The following is a 17080-nucleotide window of genomic DNA, read 5'->3' on the forward strand; positions in this document are numbered from 1 at the left end:
TTGTTGTGAAAATAGATTTTTCATTAATTTAATTTGAAATGTACATATATATTATACAACAAATACATTATTTCCAATTACTTTGGTGTTTACTTTTTCTCAAATTGCATGGCATCCTTGTAATGTGGAACTATTAATTGTAAGTTGAATTAAGATTTAGACATGGAAACTACAACATCCGCAATTTTACAAGAAAGATCAAAAATATCTTTAATTGCAGCATCTATATTTATCTCTTGTGTGTTTGGAATTTGAATGCTAGATTTTTTTGGTGTTATATTTCTATTTGGAGTAGATGCTGCATTATTATCTGAAAAGATATGTAAAATTTTTATGCTTAAATATACTAACATATTAGCTTTTTTTCTTTGAGAACATTATTACAAACTTTTCAAATAATTCTTTTTTCTATCACTAGTGGAAAATAATCTAGAATATTTTGGAGAAACACTGAGTCTATTAACAGAGGTTGTTTTGTATACTAATTGTTTTTGCGGAGATTCCCAGCTTGGTGTGACACTCTCCAGGCTATCATTAACTTGATATCTTGTTGATCTTTCAAATGGAATATTGCATTTGTGTCTTTTAAACAAGTATTTATATTTCCCTAAAAATAATTTTTTAAATATTAAAGTTTATTATTTATCTGATAAGAAACCTTACCTTGTATTGGAGAGATCAATATTTGATTTGCTATCTTTTCTTCCCATATATAGTCAGTACATAAATTAAGTTCTGGTGAATTTAAAATTGTGTCTAAACCCATAAAATTTAATATATCTTCATCTAATGTATAATTTATGGTTTTTTTTTGTAAACTATGCTGTACATCGTATAAGTTGTTAGAAACTTGTTTCATAAGTTCTTCAAATGACTCTTCTAGAGATTTAACTGTTTTACAATGCTGTATTATTTCTTTATCACAATTTAATATATCTGATGACTTATCCACTTTTAAATAATATTTTATTTGTTTTAGCATTTGATCAAATATTGATAATAGGATTTTAAATACTAAACATTTTTTTATGTATAATCCAGTACCAAGCTTTAAATTAAATGCATTATAAATTATTTAGATAACTTTCTAATCCTTATGTGAAATATACTTTAATTTTTATATTTTTTACCTGGATATTGTTACTTGAATACAACAAAAGTGTTTTACTATTTATTTTTTGAAGATTTCTCCCATCAAGGAATATGCAGTTTACACATAAATTTGAAATTAAATTTTGTAATGTGCTACTAAAAGTCTCTAGCTTTTTAAGCTTCAAATATTTTTGGTTTAAAAATTTAATATTTTGAGCAACACTTCTCTTCCATGCTGAAAATTTATAAATTCGTAGATATTACAATTTAGTTTTAAAATTAGCTTAATTATTAGTATAAAATGTTATAATATCAAATACAAACAATTTATAATTTCTGTATCATCAATATCCATTAATCGCTTTGCAATTAATGAATTTACTGGAAGCTTAGATATTAATTTCTCTATGTTACTTTTTACTTCAAAAATAGCAGTCTGTATTTTTATTAACTCAATAGCGTTACACCTAAAAAAAACAAAGTTTTTATCTAACATATATGTCTTGAGATTTTTATAATATTTTTGAGATATAAAATAAAGATATATATATTTTACCGCATGTACTGTTCAAAGGATTTCAAACTTAATTTTGTGTTTTCATGAAATTTAGAAATAGTATTATCCTTCTCTATATTTTTAATGGTAAAATATGTTTGAACTATGTGCTTACTATCACCAATATTAGGAGCTTGTAATAATTCAATTTGACCTACACAGAATTAATCATCAATGTATTAGCAAATATGAATGATATTAACTTATGTCGAAAATAAAAATTTACATGTTTTACTAATGTAAGCTTTTAAGCTAATTTCTGATATTTTCCACATAAGAATTAAAATCTTTTTTCCCCCTGCTTGTAGCAAATGAGACATAAGTACTGATGGAAAATTTATATCTGGATTCTCATTTGCTAAAATTGCAAAATATTCTCTTATTTCCATACGGTATCTTTTCTCATCCATCTTATTCAGAATTGGCCATGTAACCATTTTTTTAAATCGTTTTGCATTATGCACAGATAAGAGATAATGGGAAATGTGAATAAAACCTGTGGTATTTGGTTTGTCAAACATTCCCTATACATTGTATTATATAAAAAATACTAGTATTATTGGTAGTTATATAAATAGGTTTCATTTTCCTAATAATACCTTTTTAAAGTGTATTGTACACTCATAGGATGCAGGTACAACTTGCATAAGTAAAAAGACATTTTTATAAAACGATTCATTAATCATACTGTACTATTTTTTTAATTATATTATTTTATAACTGTACATACAACATACTACTGTTATCATAAATTAAACATATATAAGTTGTATTCCAAAGGCATTCCAAAGACATACAAAAAAAATATTTGTGTACAAAATATGGATTCCTTATACATATATATATATACACACACACAAATATATATTGTTAGTTTATCAGAAGACTGACAACTAAAGAAAGTAATTATACAATCTTTAATAAATGTTATTTTATTGCGTATTTCTTACTATTATATATTATTATATACTACTATATATATATATACATATATATAAGAAGAAAATTACAAAAAGGATTTTGAATCATAATATTGTCTTTGTTAAATAATATAATTTTATCAAAGAATTATAACATCCCTATTCTAGAGAATAATAGATTTCTATTTTATATAACGAGAGAAGACTATGAGTATCTTTATTCATTAATTTCTTATATCATTAATACTATTATAATACTAAATATACAGAGAAGGAATATTACATTTTTAAACATTATAAACAGTTTTCAAGAAATACCATCATGGATAAAAAAATATTTAATTTCGTAATGCCTTAAGTTTTCTTTGAATGTACTTTTGGGTACTGAGGCCCTTTCTTGCATCTAGATCCAACAGTACAATTATGTACTAATTACTAATACTAATGTACTTCATGCTATGGGACTTTTAAAAAATGATCACTTCTGGGTGTAAGGCGGCGCCACTAGATTGTACCATAGCAACTCATCTCGGTGTCGTCGTGAAAGCTTTCAACACTATGAGCCATACACAGTGAAGTGTATCTGTCGGATAGTGGCGTGAAAATGGCGGTGTAAAATGGCAGGACGTAGATCGACGTTGACAAATGCCGATTCCCTATCGGGATCTGGAAACACCGATCCTCTTAGGGAACTGTTCGAAGCATGTAAAACCGGAGACCTTGCAAGGGTAAAGGCGTTGGTTACACCGAAGACGGTCAATGCTCGAGACACTGCCGGACGCAAGTCCACCCCTCTGCATTTTGCAGCTGGTAAGCATCATTTTTGCACCAGCTTTTCTTGCTCTTTTGCATTGATAAAATCCAATATGCAACTTGGAATTTCCTTCGATTCATAGCCTCCGATTGAAACCATAAGATTTCGTTGTCATGTCGCGGACTTAAAACAATTCGAACACTTAGTTCTCAATGTTGTCATATTACCATTTGAATAATTCTTTCGAAATCGAATATATTTATAATGAAATTTAAATATATTTTGTAGTATAAAAGAACTAAAATAATTATTGTTGGACACAAACTCATATTTTCTACATTTCGCAAATGAAGAACATAATCTTTGTACCAAGTTTTCTTATCCTTCTACATTGATAATATCTAATATATAGTTTAGAATTTTCCTTATTACATCACTTATGATTGGCAACGTACGATTTCATCGTTACATTAAAAGTTAAAACAATTAGAACACTTAGTTTACAATGTTGTCATTTTATAATTTAAATAATGTTATTTGAAATAATGGAAGATAAACATATTTTTTATAAGAAGAAAAGACTGAGAAAATTGTTGTTGTTAATATTGTGTTTCTAATGTTTATTTTTTATTGTTAATATACAGGTTATGGTAGGATAGATGTAGTAGAATTCTTGCTGTCTGCTGGGGCATCCATTCAAGCACGTGACGATGGAGGTCTACATCCCTTGCATAATGCTTGTTCTTTTGGACATTCTGATGTTGTAAGACTGCTCTTAGAAGCAGGGGCTAATCCAAACACTAGAGACAATTGGAATTATACACCTTTACATGAAGCTGCAATTAAAGTATAATTTTATTCCATTCGATTTACTAATTTTCATTTAATTTCAAGACAATTTTATTAAATCTAATATACTGATTATTCTAATAGGGTAAAATAGACGTGTGTATTGCTCTGCTACAACATGGAGCAGATGCCAATATAAGAAATACAGAAGGGAAAACGGCATTAGAATTGGCAGATCCTGCAACTAAACCAGTATTAACAGGAGAATATAAGAAGGATGAATTATTAGAAGCAGCAAGATCTGGAAATGAGGAGCGTCTTTTACAACTTCTGAATCCTTTAAATGTAAATTGTCATGCGAGTGATGGCAGAAGATCTACTCCATTGCATTTAGCTGCTGGATACAATAGGTCAAGACTGGTGCAAATTTTATTGCAAAATGGTGCAGATGTGCATGCAAAAGATAAAGGGTAAATTTCTCTTTAACTCCAGCATTATCTAATGTAATTATTAAAAGTTGACATATGAAATAATTCGTTTCCAATGATTATGTTATAGAGGTCTTGTACCACTTCACAATGCTTGTTCGTATGGTCACTTTGAAGTGACTGAAGCACTTCTTAAACACGGTGCAGCAGTTAATGCCAGCGATTTGTGGGCATTTACTCCGCTACATGAAGCTGCTAGCAAATCCAGAGTTGAGGTGTGCTCGTTGCTTTTAAGCGAGGGCGCCGATCCGACTCAATTAAACTGCCACAGTAAAAGCGCCATTGACGTAGCCCCGACATTGGAATTACAAGAAAGATTGACATGTATGTTTCCTATGTCGATAGTACTCTTCTAGAAAAGCACACAGAACATGGTTTTGTTAGATACACTTTAATTGTAGACGAATACAAGGGACACTGCCTCTTGGATGCCTGCAGGCAGGCAGATCTTACTAAATTAAAAAAGTACCTGTCCCAAGAAGTTGTAAACTTTAAACACCCATACACTGGGGATACACCACTGCACTATGCCGTTGCATCTCCTTATCCCAAGAGAAAACAAGTAATAGAATCTTTAATTAGGAAAAATGCTGCCTTAAATGAGAAAAATAAAGACTATCTTACACCTCTTCATGTTGCTACTGATCATTCTCATTATGATGCAATGGATGTGCTACTTAGACATAATGCAAAAGTCAATGCTTTAGATGGATTAGGGCAAACTGCACTACACAGGTACTGTGAATTGTCTAGAACATTTAAAGTTTTTTTATTTCTTCATTTTATGATGAGAAAATATATGATTCTCTTACTTAAAAAAAATATTATTGCATAAACAGGTGTGTTAGAGAAGACAATGTGCAAGCTTGCAGAATATTGTTATCATACAATGTTGATCCATCTATAGTATCACTTCAGGGCTATACTGCAGCACAAATAGCTGCAGAAAATGTCCTTAAAATATTACAAGGTTCGAAACTAATTCACTACAGATACCAAATATTTTCCACCTGAAGAATGTTTCTATTCTCATTTTTATTTTACAGATCCACCGAGTGGGACAGACGACGCGGAAGCGCAGCTATTAGAAGCGAGTAAATCTGGCGACTTAGCGGCAGTAGAAAGAATTTTACGGACGAATCCATTGGCTGTTAATTGTCGAGATTTAGATGGTCGGCATTCCACACCGCTGCATTTTGCAGCGGGATTTAATAGAGTGCCTGTAGTTGAATATTTATTGGCACATGGAGCAGATGTACACGCCAAAGATAAAGGGTTAGTAGTTCGTTATACAATTTATTATATAGTTATTTAAACACAATAATCAAAGAAAGTATTTAATTTTATATATTTAGTGGACTCGTTCCTTTACACAATGCCTGCTCTTATGGTCATTATGAAGTAACGGAATTGTTGGTAAAACATGGTGCATCTGTAAATGTTGCGGATTTGTGGAAATTCACTCCACTTCATGAAGCTGCAGCTAAAGGAAAATATGAAATAGTTCGCCTGTTATTGAGACACGGTGCAGATGCCACTAAAAAGAACCGAGACGGTGCAACACCTTTAGATTTAGTAAGAGATGATGATCAAGACGTAGCCGATTTATTACGAGGGAATAGTGCACTTTTAGATGCAGCAAAAAAAGGAAATTTAGCAAGAGTACAGCGACTTGTTACACAAGATAATATTAATTGTAGGGATGCACAAGGTCGTAATAGTACTCCATTACATTTAGCCGGTAAGTCTCTTAATTTTTATCTTCCTTTTTTTTGTATTGATTCACGCAATATAACCTGCTAATACCTTAATACAGCGGGATACAACAATATGGACGTAGCCGAGTTTTTGCTTGAACGTGGAGCAGACGTAAATGCTCAAGATAAAGGAGGATTGATACCTTTGCACAATGCTTCAAGTTACGGTCATTTAGATATTGCCGCATTACTCATCAAATATAATACCGTAGTAAACGCTACTGACAAATGGGGCTTTACACCACTTCACGAAGCAGCACAGAAAGGTAGGACACAGCTATGTGCCCTTTTATTGGCACATGGCGCGGATCCTTTCTCGAAAAATCAAGAAGGACAAACTCCTTTGGACCTAGCTTGCGCTGACGATGTAAGATGCTTATTGCAAGATGCTATGGCTTCACAGCAAGTAGTACCGTCAATACCGTCTGGTAACAGTGGCGTCGGAGTTGCCATTAACTTAAATAGTAATGGTAATAATACTATTAACAGTAGGCCACCCAGTATCGTTGCGGGTAAATGTATTTCAATGATACATCTACAATTACAAATATATTTGTATGTTTATATATATATATATGCGTGTGTATATACGTGTGTATATCATTGAAATTTGTTCAGTTCCAGTTACACCACCACCACCACTTACTCAAGAAACCGTCATTATGCCTTCTGGAACAGCTATGACTCTATGCGTACCACTTGCTAGACCATCTTCTTGTTTAAGTCCAATGCCGCCATCTGAGACGTGTTCTGAAAGAGATTCCAAAGATTCTAAAGATAATTCGAATATTACGACTGTAGCCGGTTTTCTTCAGAGCCTTGGTTTAGAACATTTATTAGAATTGTTCGAACGTGAACAAATTACGTTAGATATATTAGCGGAGATGGGTCACGAAGATCTGAAACAAGTTGGGGTATCCGCGTATGGTTATAGACATAAATTAATCAAAGGCATGGAAAAACTTTTAAATACAACTGCCGGTACTCCGTGGCAACCGACTATTACACCGGGGACGTTATTAGTAGACTTATTAGCTGAGGATAAAGAATTTCTAGCTGTTGAGGAAGAAATGCAAAGCACTATTAGACAACATAGAGATAATGGCCATTCTGGTGGTATATTTTCTCGATATAACATAATTAGGGTAGGTTTGTTATACGTGATTGTAAAATATATACTCGAATAATAGCTAACAATTTTAATAATTCATTTATGATTTTTCTAAAATAGATACAAAAAGTGCAAAATCGTAAATTATGGGAACGTTACGCGCATAGAAGACAAGAAGTTGCTGAGGAAGTTGGTGCAGCCGCGCCTTCTTCTCCGAGTACTGGATCCAGGACTACTCCTGGATCGAGCTTGCCACAGGCGAACGAGAGGATGTTATTTCATGGTAGTCCATTTATTAATGCGATCGTTCAGAAGGGTTTCGATGAACGACATGCGTATATCGGCGGTATGTTCGGCGCCGGAATTTATTTTGCGGAGCACAGTAGTAAAAGTAATCAATATGTGTATGGAATATGTGGAGGTACTGGATGTCCTGCTCATAAAGACCGAAGTTGTTACATTTGTCATAGGTAAGCATATAGAAACGAATAAATTTTGAACTTTAAATTATTCTAAAATCATTATTATTATTCCTTACACTTGTAATATTATGTATATCATTTACAGACATTTATTACTCTGTCGTGTCACACTGGGAAAATCATTTTTGCAATTTTCCGCGATGAAAATGGCTCACGCACCGCCAGGACACCATAGTGTAATGGGTAGGCCGTCCCAAGGTGGTTTAGCTTTCCCCGAATATGTTGTCTATAGAGGCGAACAAGCATATCCGGAATATCTTATCACGTACCAAATCGCGAGACCTCAGCAAGAAAGTGGTGGAAATGAGAGTGTCGAAGAACGGTGATCAGAAGAGTCTAGCCCAGCGGCAAGGTTTCGAAGTCTTTGTTGCTGTCAGAGACCTCGAACGTGTAACACTCTGTCTTGAATCTGGTTGAAACAAATTACGATTTCGTTTTGGAATCAATTCTTCCATTTTTTATCTTCTTTAGCTGAAGTAGGAAAGGGTTGTTCGAATGAATCTACAATACAGTGATAGATAAATTTTATCGATATATAAGTATATATATCGGATCTATTCGTTCAACGTTGAAAAGAAAGAAGACAATTGATAGGACATTTAATTTTTAGCATTTATTTTGTGATAATATACTGGTCTAATTAGACCACGCAATCGTATACATGCCTGATTATTGATGTATATTGACTGCAGTGTACATATATCAGTATGGATTAGAATATATCGAAGACCAGCATGATTTTTTATGTAAATTTAGGTGTCGATGAACGTGTTTATCTTTATATTCATACGTACGAAACGATGTTTCAATCATCACATCTAATTGTCGATTGATTGCAGCGTGATGTAAAATATCTTTAAAAAAATCGTATAAATTTGGTGAAAAAGAAAAGCATAGTATTTCTATATCTTTGTCAATTTCAAAGTAAATAATTGTGCTGGTTAAAGCAATTACTTCAATTACATGCGTTATGGGTAAAGTCCGTGAGCAAATATTTAATTTGTAAATAACTAGAAATACGTTGTAAGTCATCATAATATAATCATGAGCACAATCTGCGGATTAAAGTCAATTTGTTATTGACAAAGTTCTGAAAAGGTATATCTTCCTAATATAAAGATCAATTTATCGAATCGAATCTCACAAATGATTCCGTTCATGGTAGATTAATTAAAATGATTAATACAACGAATGGTATTATATTTAGTATTCGTATCGTTCGCACATAAATCTTCGTTTTATCGTATAAAATTCAATTCAAACTTTCACATAAAACTAAAGTTTGGACTTTACCTATAACATGTATATACGTAAGCGAGTATTTTATATATTCGGTTGATATTTCGGACACAGAATAAATTCACTCGTGTTGTCGACATTATCAACAGGGTTCCTATAAGCTCGTAGCAATTTCAAATACTGTACATAAATATACATTTTATTGTACGTATATCTATTTTTCTCCACGATATACTTCGATTACATTCTTTTATCGTGTTTTTATTACTCTTCTATGTATAAGTTTGGATTCTTTTCTCAGGTGATGAACAATATATGTTACACTTTTATTTGTCAAATTACACAACGAAGCCACTCTTTTCTTGTACGTCTATAGCCGTGTAAACATTAAAATTACGAGTAAAAAGTCGACAAATATTTTAATGTGAATCGTATAAACTAATTAATATATCATAATTTTGTATATTTTATTCTATTATATAAAAAAAAGAAAGAATATCAAACAAGATGAACTTAATGTTCTGTAAACAAAAAACTATTTTCATTATTATTTAATGAAATTGCTAAAGAGATCTCTTTAGATAATAGGGATAACCGCGCTTCAATTAATTCACGATATTATTCATACACATATGCGTTCAATATGGAGATCACATCTCTTAATACTAATGGAAAAAAGAAGTATGCGAATTTACAATTGTACGTATGTGAAGTACAAGAAAACAGATGTTTTTACGATATCCGAACATGCTCTTAATAATTATTTAGGTGACGGTTTTTATTTATGGGTGTATATATCGAATATATGTGTTCGTTAAATAAGTGCTCAAGAAACTGATGCAACAAATCAACATTTGTTAATTCTGCGCTCTTACACGAAGACACGAAGTAATCAATTATTGTAAACTAACACACGAAAAAATTCTGTCCTTGTATTTACTGTATTCGACAGTCGACAACGTATTCAATTTCTATGCTTTGACTGTAAGAAGATAGACTGATTCTAAGAAAGAAAAAAATCGTTTTACTGTTACATCCGATTTTACACTTTCATTTCTTCGTTTTTTGCCTTACTACTGATTTCATAATTTAAAAAAAGTACGTACATCAATGTTCCAATAAACGTAACTAGACGATAGCAATATGCGAAAGAAAAATAATGAAATATAAAAAATTAATACTTTTTCTTCGTGCACTAATTTCTTAATATTTTGTCGTGTTCTTAGCTATATTAGATTTTCGTTTGTAATCTTTCGTTGTTAATGACAATGGATTTAACGGAGCAAGCTAGAGTATAATAGAAAGTTTTACATTGAAGAAATGCGACAGTGTCGTATTACCAAAGGAGCTCATTTATATCTCCGTTTATCCATGTCTCAGACAATGATGAAGAAGCAAACGACTCTGTTTCATTTCTACGACGTACAGTCGTTACATAATTCGTATTTTTTCACAAATTATACGTCATCGATGCTGTTACATTACTGAGAAAATGGGGTATTACTAGTTTTTCTATTTTATTAAACCGAGTAATTTTCAAGCTTTCATACTTATTCTTATCAAAAATATTGTAAATTACTTATTACAAATTTTATGGGGTGGTCAATCATAATCCTAGTTTATTTTATGATTTATGGTTTTTGGGTATTTATGACCTTTGCAATCAATCCTCTATTATAAAAGATGCCTTAAAGAAATTTAAATATGGCGGCCAAATAGTGAACTGGCTCTACTTTATAGAACCGAGAATCTTATCTAAAAGTAAACAGAACGTACTATGATAAACCAATTCCTTAATATGTATTATATTTTTGTCGTATATTTTTCTAAGTAATATAAGTGTTACATATATAAATATTTTTTCGCAACGCTAATTTCCGACTTTATTGTAAATTCAACTTCAAACAAAAGTATTATACGTACATATGTATATCACATAATTATCAAATCTAAAACTTTTCTATGATATTTCTATGATACAGAATAACAAAATCCGATTATATATTAGTTTTCTATAATTTACAACATTACATTTGAAGATATATTCTAAAAAATGATTGTACAAAAGAACACGTGAAGTTTTCGTTGGCAAGGTTTATAATACGATCGTAAAGGAAAGTTATTTTTAAGTAAAAATTTTAAGATATCAATTACAGTGATAAGAGAAGGGGATTAAATCTTTTCACCAATAGTTCCGAATTTGTTAACTTTGCTTACACTCCATAATTGAAAACGTATTGTGTATCATGCGAACGAAGGTATCACGTGTTCTTGTGGGTCGGGACGCTATCTAATACATTTGGATATCATAAAGTGGAACAGTCACGCAGGATTTCTTGTTATCAAAATAACTTCCAAATTTTATTTTCAGAGAATATTTGGACGAGGTACGATAAAAGTTCAGGTAAAAACCGGTATTGCTCGATAATCGACATTGCTATCCCGCTCTACGAAGTGACTCTGTCACCCGGCAGCGTAAGAATGCAAGCACGTGGATTTAGGAGCGTTCTGATTCGTAGTTTCGTCGAAATCACGTGAAGGCCACGAGGCTGAGTCGGCGCATGCGCAGTGAGGGAACACCGGCTCGTCAGAGACGTGCCGTCGGATGACACTATGACACTCACGCCGCGCCGGTGCTTTCAGATTTTAGACTTGGAGGCAGTCGGAAAGTGTAGGTTAGATTGCGCGATTCGCGACCGTCACTACCGCTGTTAAAGGAACCTAATCATCCTCTTAAGTCAACTTAAGTGTCCCAACTATTAATCTCACGGAAGTAAATCCGTAAGTGTCACCCCATACACATAACAAGAGAATTATGCGAAATTCGTGACATTCGAGAAGTTGGCACGAACGATGCACTGCATCGTTTTCGCCACGTGAAAATCTTTACGCTGGTAATTAGTATATACATATCCATTTGCATCTCGTGTAAATTTCGACACTTTGCGACTCACTTCTCCTGTTTGCGCTCGAAGAAATTAAATACCTAGCGAGACAAAAAAGTCTACCGGCGTATTACGATGTGCTCATTTCACACGTTTTAAAGAGATCTATATATTGCGTTATACTTACGTCTCGAAGATCCTTTTGTCATTAACGATCTCAAAAAATAGACAATGTGACAATATCTGGGAAGAGTATGTAGAAAATTGTGAAGTTCAAAAGAAGAACTGAGGCGTGAAAAATTAAGAGGACAATCTGGTTCTTTGGTTTCATTCCAATCTTAAGTAGTACTATTCTTCAGTCCAAAAAATACGTAAGTAGTATCTTCGTTATTCCATTATAATTTTTTACAATTTTTTTATTTCGTATTGTTGATAGCACAGTGTTTCATTTATAATTCAACACATTCACGACCATTGATTTTAGCAAAATCTTGAAGTATAAAACCATAAAATTCTGTAATTAAAAGAAAAGCAAAGATTTGAAAAGTTTTTCGCTATGTAACTATTATTAATTAAAGTCAATATAAGAAATTCTCCTTTCTTCAGAGTCACTAACAATTGACCCACATGAAAAACCATATAAAACCATAATACAATCAACGGTCGTTAATGTATTAACATGGATCAAATGGATCAAATAACAATTTGTATCAAATCATCTTCTATCTCCATTGAAAGAAAAACGTAAAAAGCACTCCTGTGTAACCTGCGGAATTAATTGATTCGTACCGCGGTCGATGCCACATGAGAATGGAAACATTCGGCTGCGCATTGACTACGATTTCTTATGTAACAGAAGCGCGTAGGATTATACAATTGATTATAATATGCAGCACTATGCAACTAGAAAATTTCGATAAAATTTGTTTGTAGTTGCGTTCTGTAATAGTAAGCACATAATAGTGTATTATCATTCGCGAGAAGCAAACCACTTTGTTTACAAACAAACTGTGAGATAACATTCGTTGGAAGTGCGTAATGAATGTCACGTAGAAAAGAGTTTATCTGGTTAGCATTATTATCTCGCTTATGTATCACATATATCACATATATCGCTCTAAATTTACCCATCAGAACCATATTAGATGCGCGAAATGTATGTACACTGCTCAGCGAAACACGTGCGCGTGATAATCGACCTGAAAAATTTCTGATATGCATTTGTATTTGCATTATACGTAGGAGAGACGAGAGCGCCAGAAAGCGCGATTACGGGTCTACATTTCAAAGAAATGCTTTTATCGTGTTAATAAAGAAAGGAAAGTGACACGACTGATTAGCGGTTATGGTTGGGAAGAACATTATTAGCAACGTTTATTGTTTAATGTCCGCCGTTTTGAATGACGCGAAAGAGGGATCGATTAACTGGCTCCTGACCTCACGACGACGGAAACAATAAATAAATATTGCTCGCGATTTTTATTCCACTGCTTTTTTTTTATACATTACTGATTATAATTGTGTTTTTAATACTCGATTCCAGATTAGTTATTTAAAAAATCAAGTACTTTTAAAAAATACGAACTTTGACTCTATATCTGACTGACGTAGTGTATATTCTGTCAACCTAAACAGTGCTAATCAATTTAATGTTTATATTATGACCTATTGTTCAAATTTTGTTCAATGTAATATTATACATATATTTATATACATTTTATCCTTGTTTTAAATTAAAAAACATCATTGTGAGGTGATTGGTAGGTGATAGTGCATTTAAGGAACTACTCTTGGTGTTTAACGAACAACAATTTATTAACAAACGATTTAATAGACAGAGTCAACAAATAACAATTAACAGATATGATCAACAAATAACTGGTAACAAAAACTAACAATTAATACCAAGGGTTCAATCGACGCGTTTGCTACGCAATGGTACTGTGGACTTATTCATTTCATGGCTCGAGACAGACTGTCCTTTTGTTCCAGATCGAACGGATCCTTCCCTTCGTTGCCCATCGATATCCCCACTAGCGTGCGTTCATTAGATGTACCGCGGCGGCTGGCGCGTGTATGCTCTTCCGAGAATTCGGCGGAAGAAGCGTAAGGATATCGATGGCACATTGGGCACGTCGGTGTTGCGCTTTGATAGCGTAGCGCTTTGTATCGCGAAGCCGTTGGAAAGTTCCGTGGCACGTGCTGCCACAATTGTATTAATTTTGAAAAATGAAAATGTCTTAAAACAATTTAAATATAATAACGTAACGAAAGTAGTGACTCGCAAGGATCGCGTTCGAGGTTTGTTAGCCGATTTCTTCTCGTAACCGGCTTGACTGCTCTCTTAAAATGCATTTTGTTCGTTTTTACGTACGCATGCCCGCGTGCTTAGTGCCCCCGCACCAAGTACTCGTGTTTTCCGGTCACTCGTCTCTCCTTGGACGCCTACCCGGGAGACAGTTGTATGAACACAAGACGAATTGTTTGCACGTATTATTCCCACGCGTATACCACGACACCATGCATTTCCGGAGAAAGTGGAGAGAAATGTTGCAATTTGTATCCACTGCCTTTTAACCAGTAAAAAACAAAAATCAGAAAATCGACAAAATTGTACTTATCATGCATTTTCCTCCTGTAATCTTCATATTGAAATCCGTTAAACGATTACATTGCATTATAGGTGATAATGAATAATAGAATTCCTGGTAACAGAATTATATATAGATATATCGAAAATAACCTCTATGCGAGATAGTTATCTTCTTTTCATATTTTCAAAATGTAGGAATATGAACTTGTACGGTTGATAAGGTTGAGAGGAAGTAGTATGCACCGCGGTGAATGTACGATAGAGTTTGTCGCCCCTCTGATGCTTATGTAACACTTGATCGTTTTAAAAGCGTACGCTATTTACTTTTAGGAGTCAGGTTAGCGTAGGTACTATTGTGTCACGTATTAACTTTACGTGTTCCCTTCTACTTTATATGTATTTAATGACGAAAGTATCTCGAATTGTGGTAGATCAGTGCTATTCTTTGAATATGATGTTTTTAAATTCGACATTAGTGTTACAAAATTAATTGTGCTATTTAGATGTTGAAATTCAGTTTTGAAGTGGAGTACCGGCTTGATAAGAAATACATCAGATTGCAGATGAAGATACTTACATATTTACGTACGCATTATTGTTGCATTACGTTATGTTATTTATGCATCGACATTATTGTATCAGTTTTTCACGGTTTATTGTTCCACATATAAATCAGCAAGAGTCAAAAGGCTATCTTCGCTTAAACGAATCTCAATGTTTCTCAAATATAATTGTATTCTGAACGTGGCATGACCTTATCGACCGTATAAATTTAGGTTTATTGTTGCCTTGTACGAATCTTAATCGTCAATCGTGATATCTTACACATCCCTAAATTTTACATGGTCCCTAAATTTTATCGATTAGGAAAGACAATGTGACCCAGTCGTCATACTTTGTGAGAATATCTGTACAATTTATCGCGCAATTCAATGACATTTGCTTTATCGATAAAATCGAATTCCTGGTGACTCTCGAAGGTACAATTGAAAAGAATTCAGATCGATGGTAAATCGATCATCGATCGATCGTGGACTATCATTCATCACAAGAGAATGTTACGCCGCGCGAATATAAAGAATAGCTAAACAAAACGTTGAAATAAATTTGTAATTTAAAAGTTTCAGAACTCAGGGATTTGAACATTCGAGAATTTACGAATTTAGAGATTTAAAAATCTGAGACTTTCATCTATAATATATATGAAATATCATCTATAATATATAATTCTAATTATCAAACTAAAAAATTTGACAATTCGAAAGTTTGAGGATTCAGAAAGCTGAAAAATTACGAACTCAAGCTATAAATAATTCTCGTTATAGATAACGCACGTGTATTCGAACTGTTCATGCCCAGCTAGCATTGGCGTCAGATCCAATTATCTCGGCACGCGGTTTTCCCTTTTTTTATCGTTATAGAAAAGCATCTCGCGAAATCTACGCGCGAGTATAACGTGCGCCTCTTCTTTATGGTTTCGGCCACTAAACTTTGTCCGGTAAAATTCCGTACTTGAGGGTGTACAGGCGGCAAGGATATGTCGGTTATCAGGCTGCTTCGAACCAGAAACGCGACGGTGATAACAGCCAGAGGACCGACCTCAACGGCGCCTTCGATCGCTGAAATATACCGATTCCCGAGAACTTTTGCGGTCTGAGAATCTCAGCGTTTTCAGCCAGTAGCTTGTAACAGATTAGTAGCGCCAATGATGAATTGGCTGATAAGATTTTTAGAAATACATACTCTTTAAGCACGCGGTCAGATCATGACCTAGATAGTAAAAACGCACGTGATGTTGTATGAAAGTTTTATGGACTATTTCATTATTCTAACTGTGTTTTACTAGTTTTTAGATTACCAAAAGACTCTCACGTGTCTATTTGTTTAATGTATTAAGTATTATTAAGTTTATTTTTTTCATTTCTTAAATTATATTTTTCTTTTCTTCGCGGTCGTTAATATCTTTTGATCCTGACCTTGACTGTCAATTTTTTTCCTGTTGTGTGATCGTAGCGTCAGATAGTGATTTATTGTGCGTGTTCTTTAATCGCTCAAGGATCAGTAGGATTAGCGCATATTTCTTTCTCAAGGCTGTTCTTTAATGATACACAGCCGTAACTCGTGATAGAAGCTGATGCTATAAAAAGAAGATATTCAAATTTTGCCAACTCTACCGATTTGTAGATACGGTTCTTGACTCCTTTTTTCCTCTCTCTCTCTCTTTTACTTGTATTATGTACACGTAAAGGTGAACCGGTTGCGAAGAATCTTTCCCTCCGATCGAATGTTTACATTTCATAAAAGCAAACAATTCTTATAAATTTCTATCTTTAAAAGCGGCATCTTTTTTTTAATCAATTTATCGAATTCTCTTATGCACGAAAAAATTATTATGTTGACGAAAAAATTCGTAA

At 33.2% G+C, this 17080-nt stretch overlaps 2 protein-coding genes across 5 annotated transcripts; one reads left to right on the forward strand and one right to left on the reverse strand.

The window, feature by feature from the left end:
- Nucleotides 1-11: 11 nt before the first annotated feature.
- LOC126870379 (uncharacterized) lies at nt 12-2618 on the reverse strand. Of its 2 annotated transcripts, none has more exons than XM_050628037.1 (8): nt 2248-2618; nt 1875-2172; nt 1649-1802; nt 1417-1559; nt 1131-1327; nt 664-1048; nt 389-607; nt 12-310 (listed from the first exon to the last, which is right to left on the reverse strand). In XM_050628037.1, exons 1-8 carry the CDS (start codon nt 2332-2334, stop codon nt 150-152), a joined length of 1644 nt encoding a protein of 547 aa, XP_050483994.1. In that variant the 5' UTR covers nt 2335-2618; the 3' UTR covers nt 12-149. The 2 variants fall into 2 exon arrangements, with proteins under 2 accessions (XP_050483994.1, XP_050483995.1); XM_050628038.1 differs by having other exon boundaries at nt 1875-2144; nt 2248-2616.
- A 91-nt stretch (nt 2619-2709) lies between these two features.
- LOC126870376 (poly [ADP-ribose] polymerase tankyrase) lies at nt 2710-10373 on the forward strand. 3 transcript variants are annotated; one of them, XM_050628030.1, is made up of 12 exons: nt 2710-3378; nt 3967-4169; nt 4256-4581; nt 4670-4923; nt 5001-5334; nt 5439-5569; nt 5646-5874; nt 5955-6340; nt 6416-6868; nt 6975-7501; nt 7588-7937; nt 8035-10373. In XM_050628030.1, exons 1-12 carry the CDS (start codon nt 3186-3188, stop codon nt 8273-8275), a joined length of 3627 nt encoding a protein of 1208 aa, XP_050483987.1. In that variant the 5' UTR covers nt 2710-3185; the 3' UTR covers nt 8276-10373. The 3 variants fall into 3 exon arrangements, with proteins under 3 accessions (XP_050483987.1, XP_050483988.1, XP_050483989.1); XM_050628031.1 differs by having other exon boundaries at nt 6416-6622; XM_050628032.1 differs by lacking the exons at nt 5001-5334; nt 5439-5569 and having other exon boundaries at nt 2711-3378.
- Nucleotides 10374-17080: the final 6707 nt, after the last annotated feature.

The sequence above is a fragment of the Bombus huntii genome, chromosome 10 (assembly GCF_024542735.1).
Source record: "Bombus huntii isolate Logan2020A chromosome 10, iyBomHunt1.1, whole genome shotgun sequence".
NCBI lineage: Eukaryota > Metazoa > Arthropoda > Insecta > Hymenoptera > Apidae > Bombus > Bombus huntii.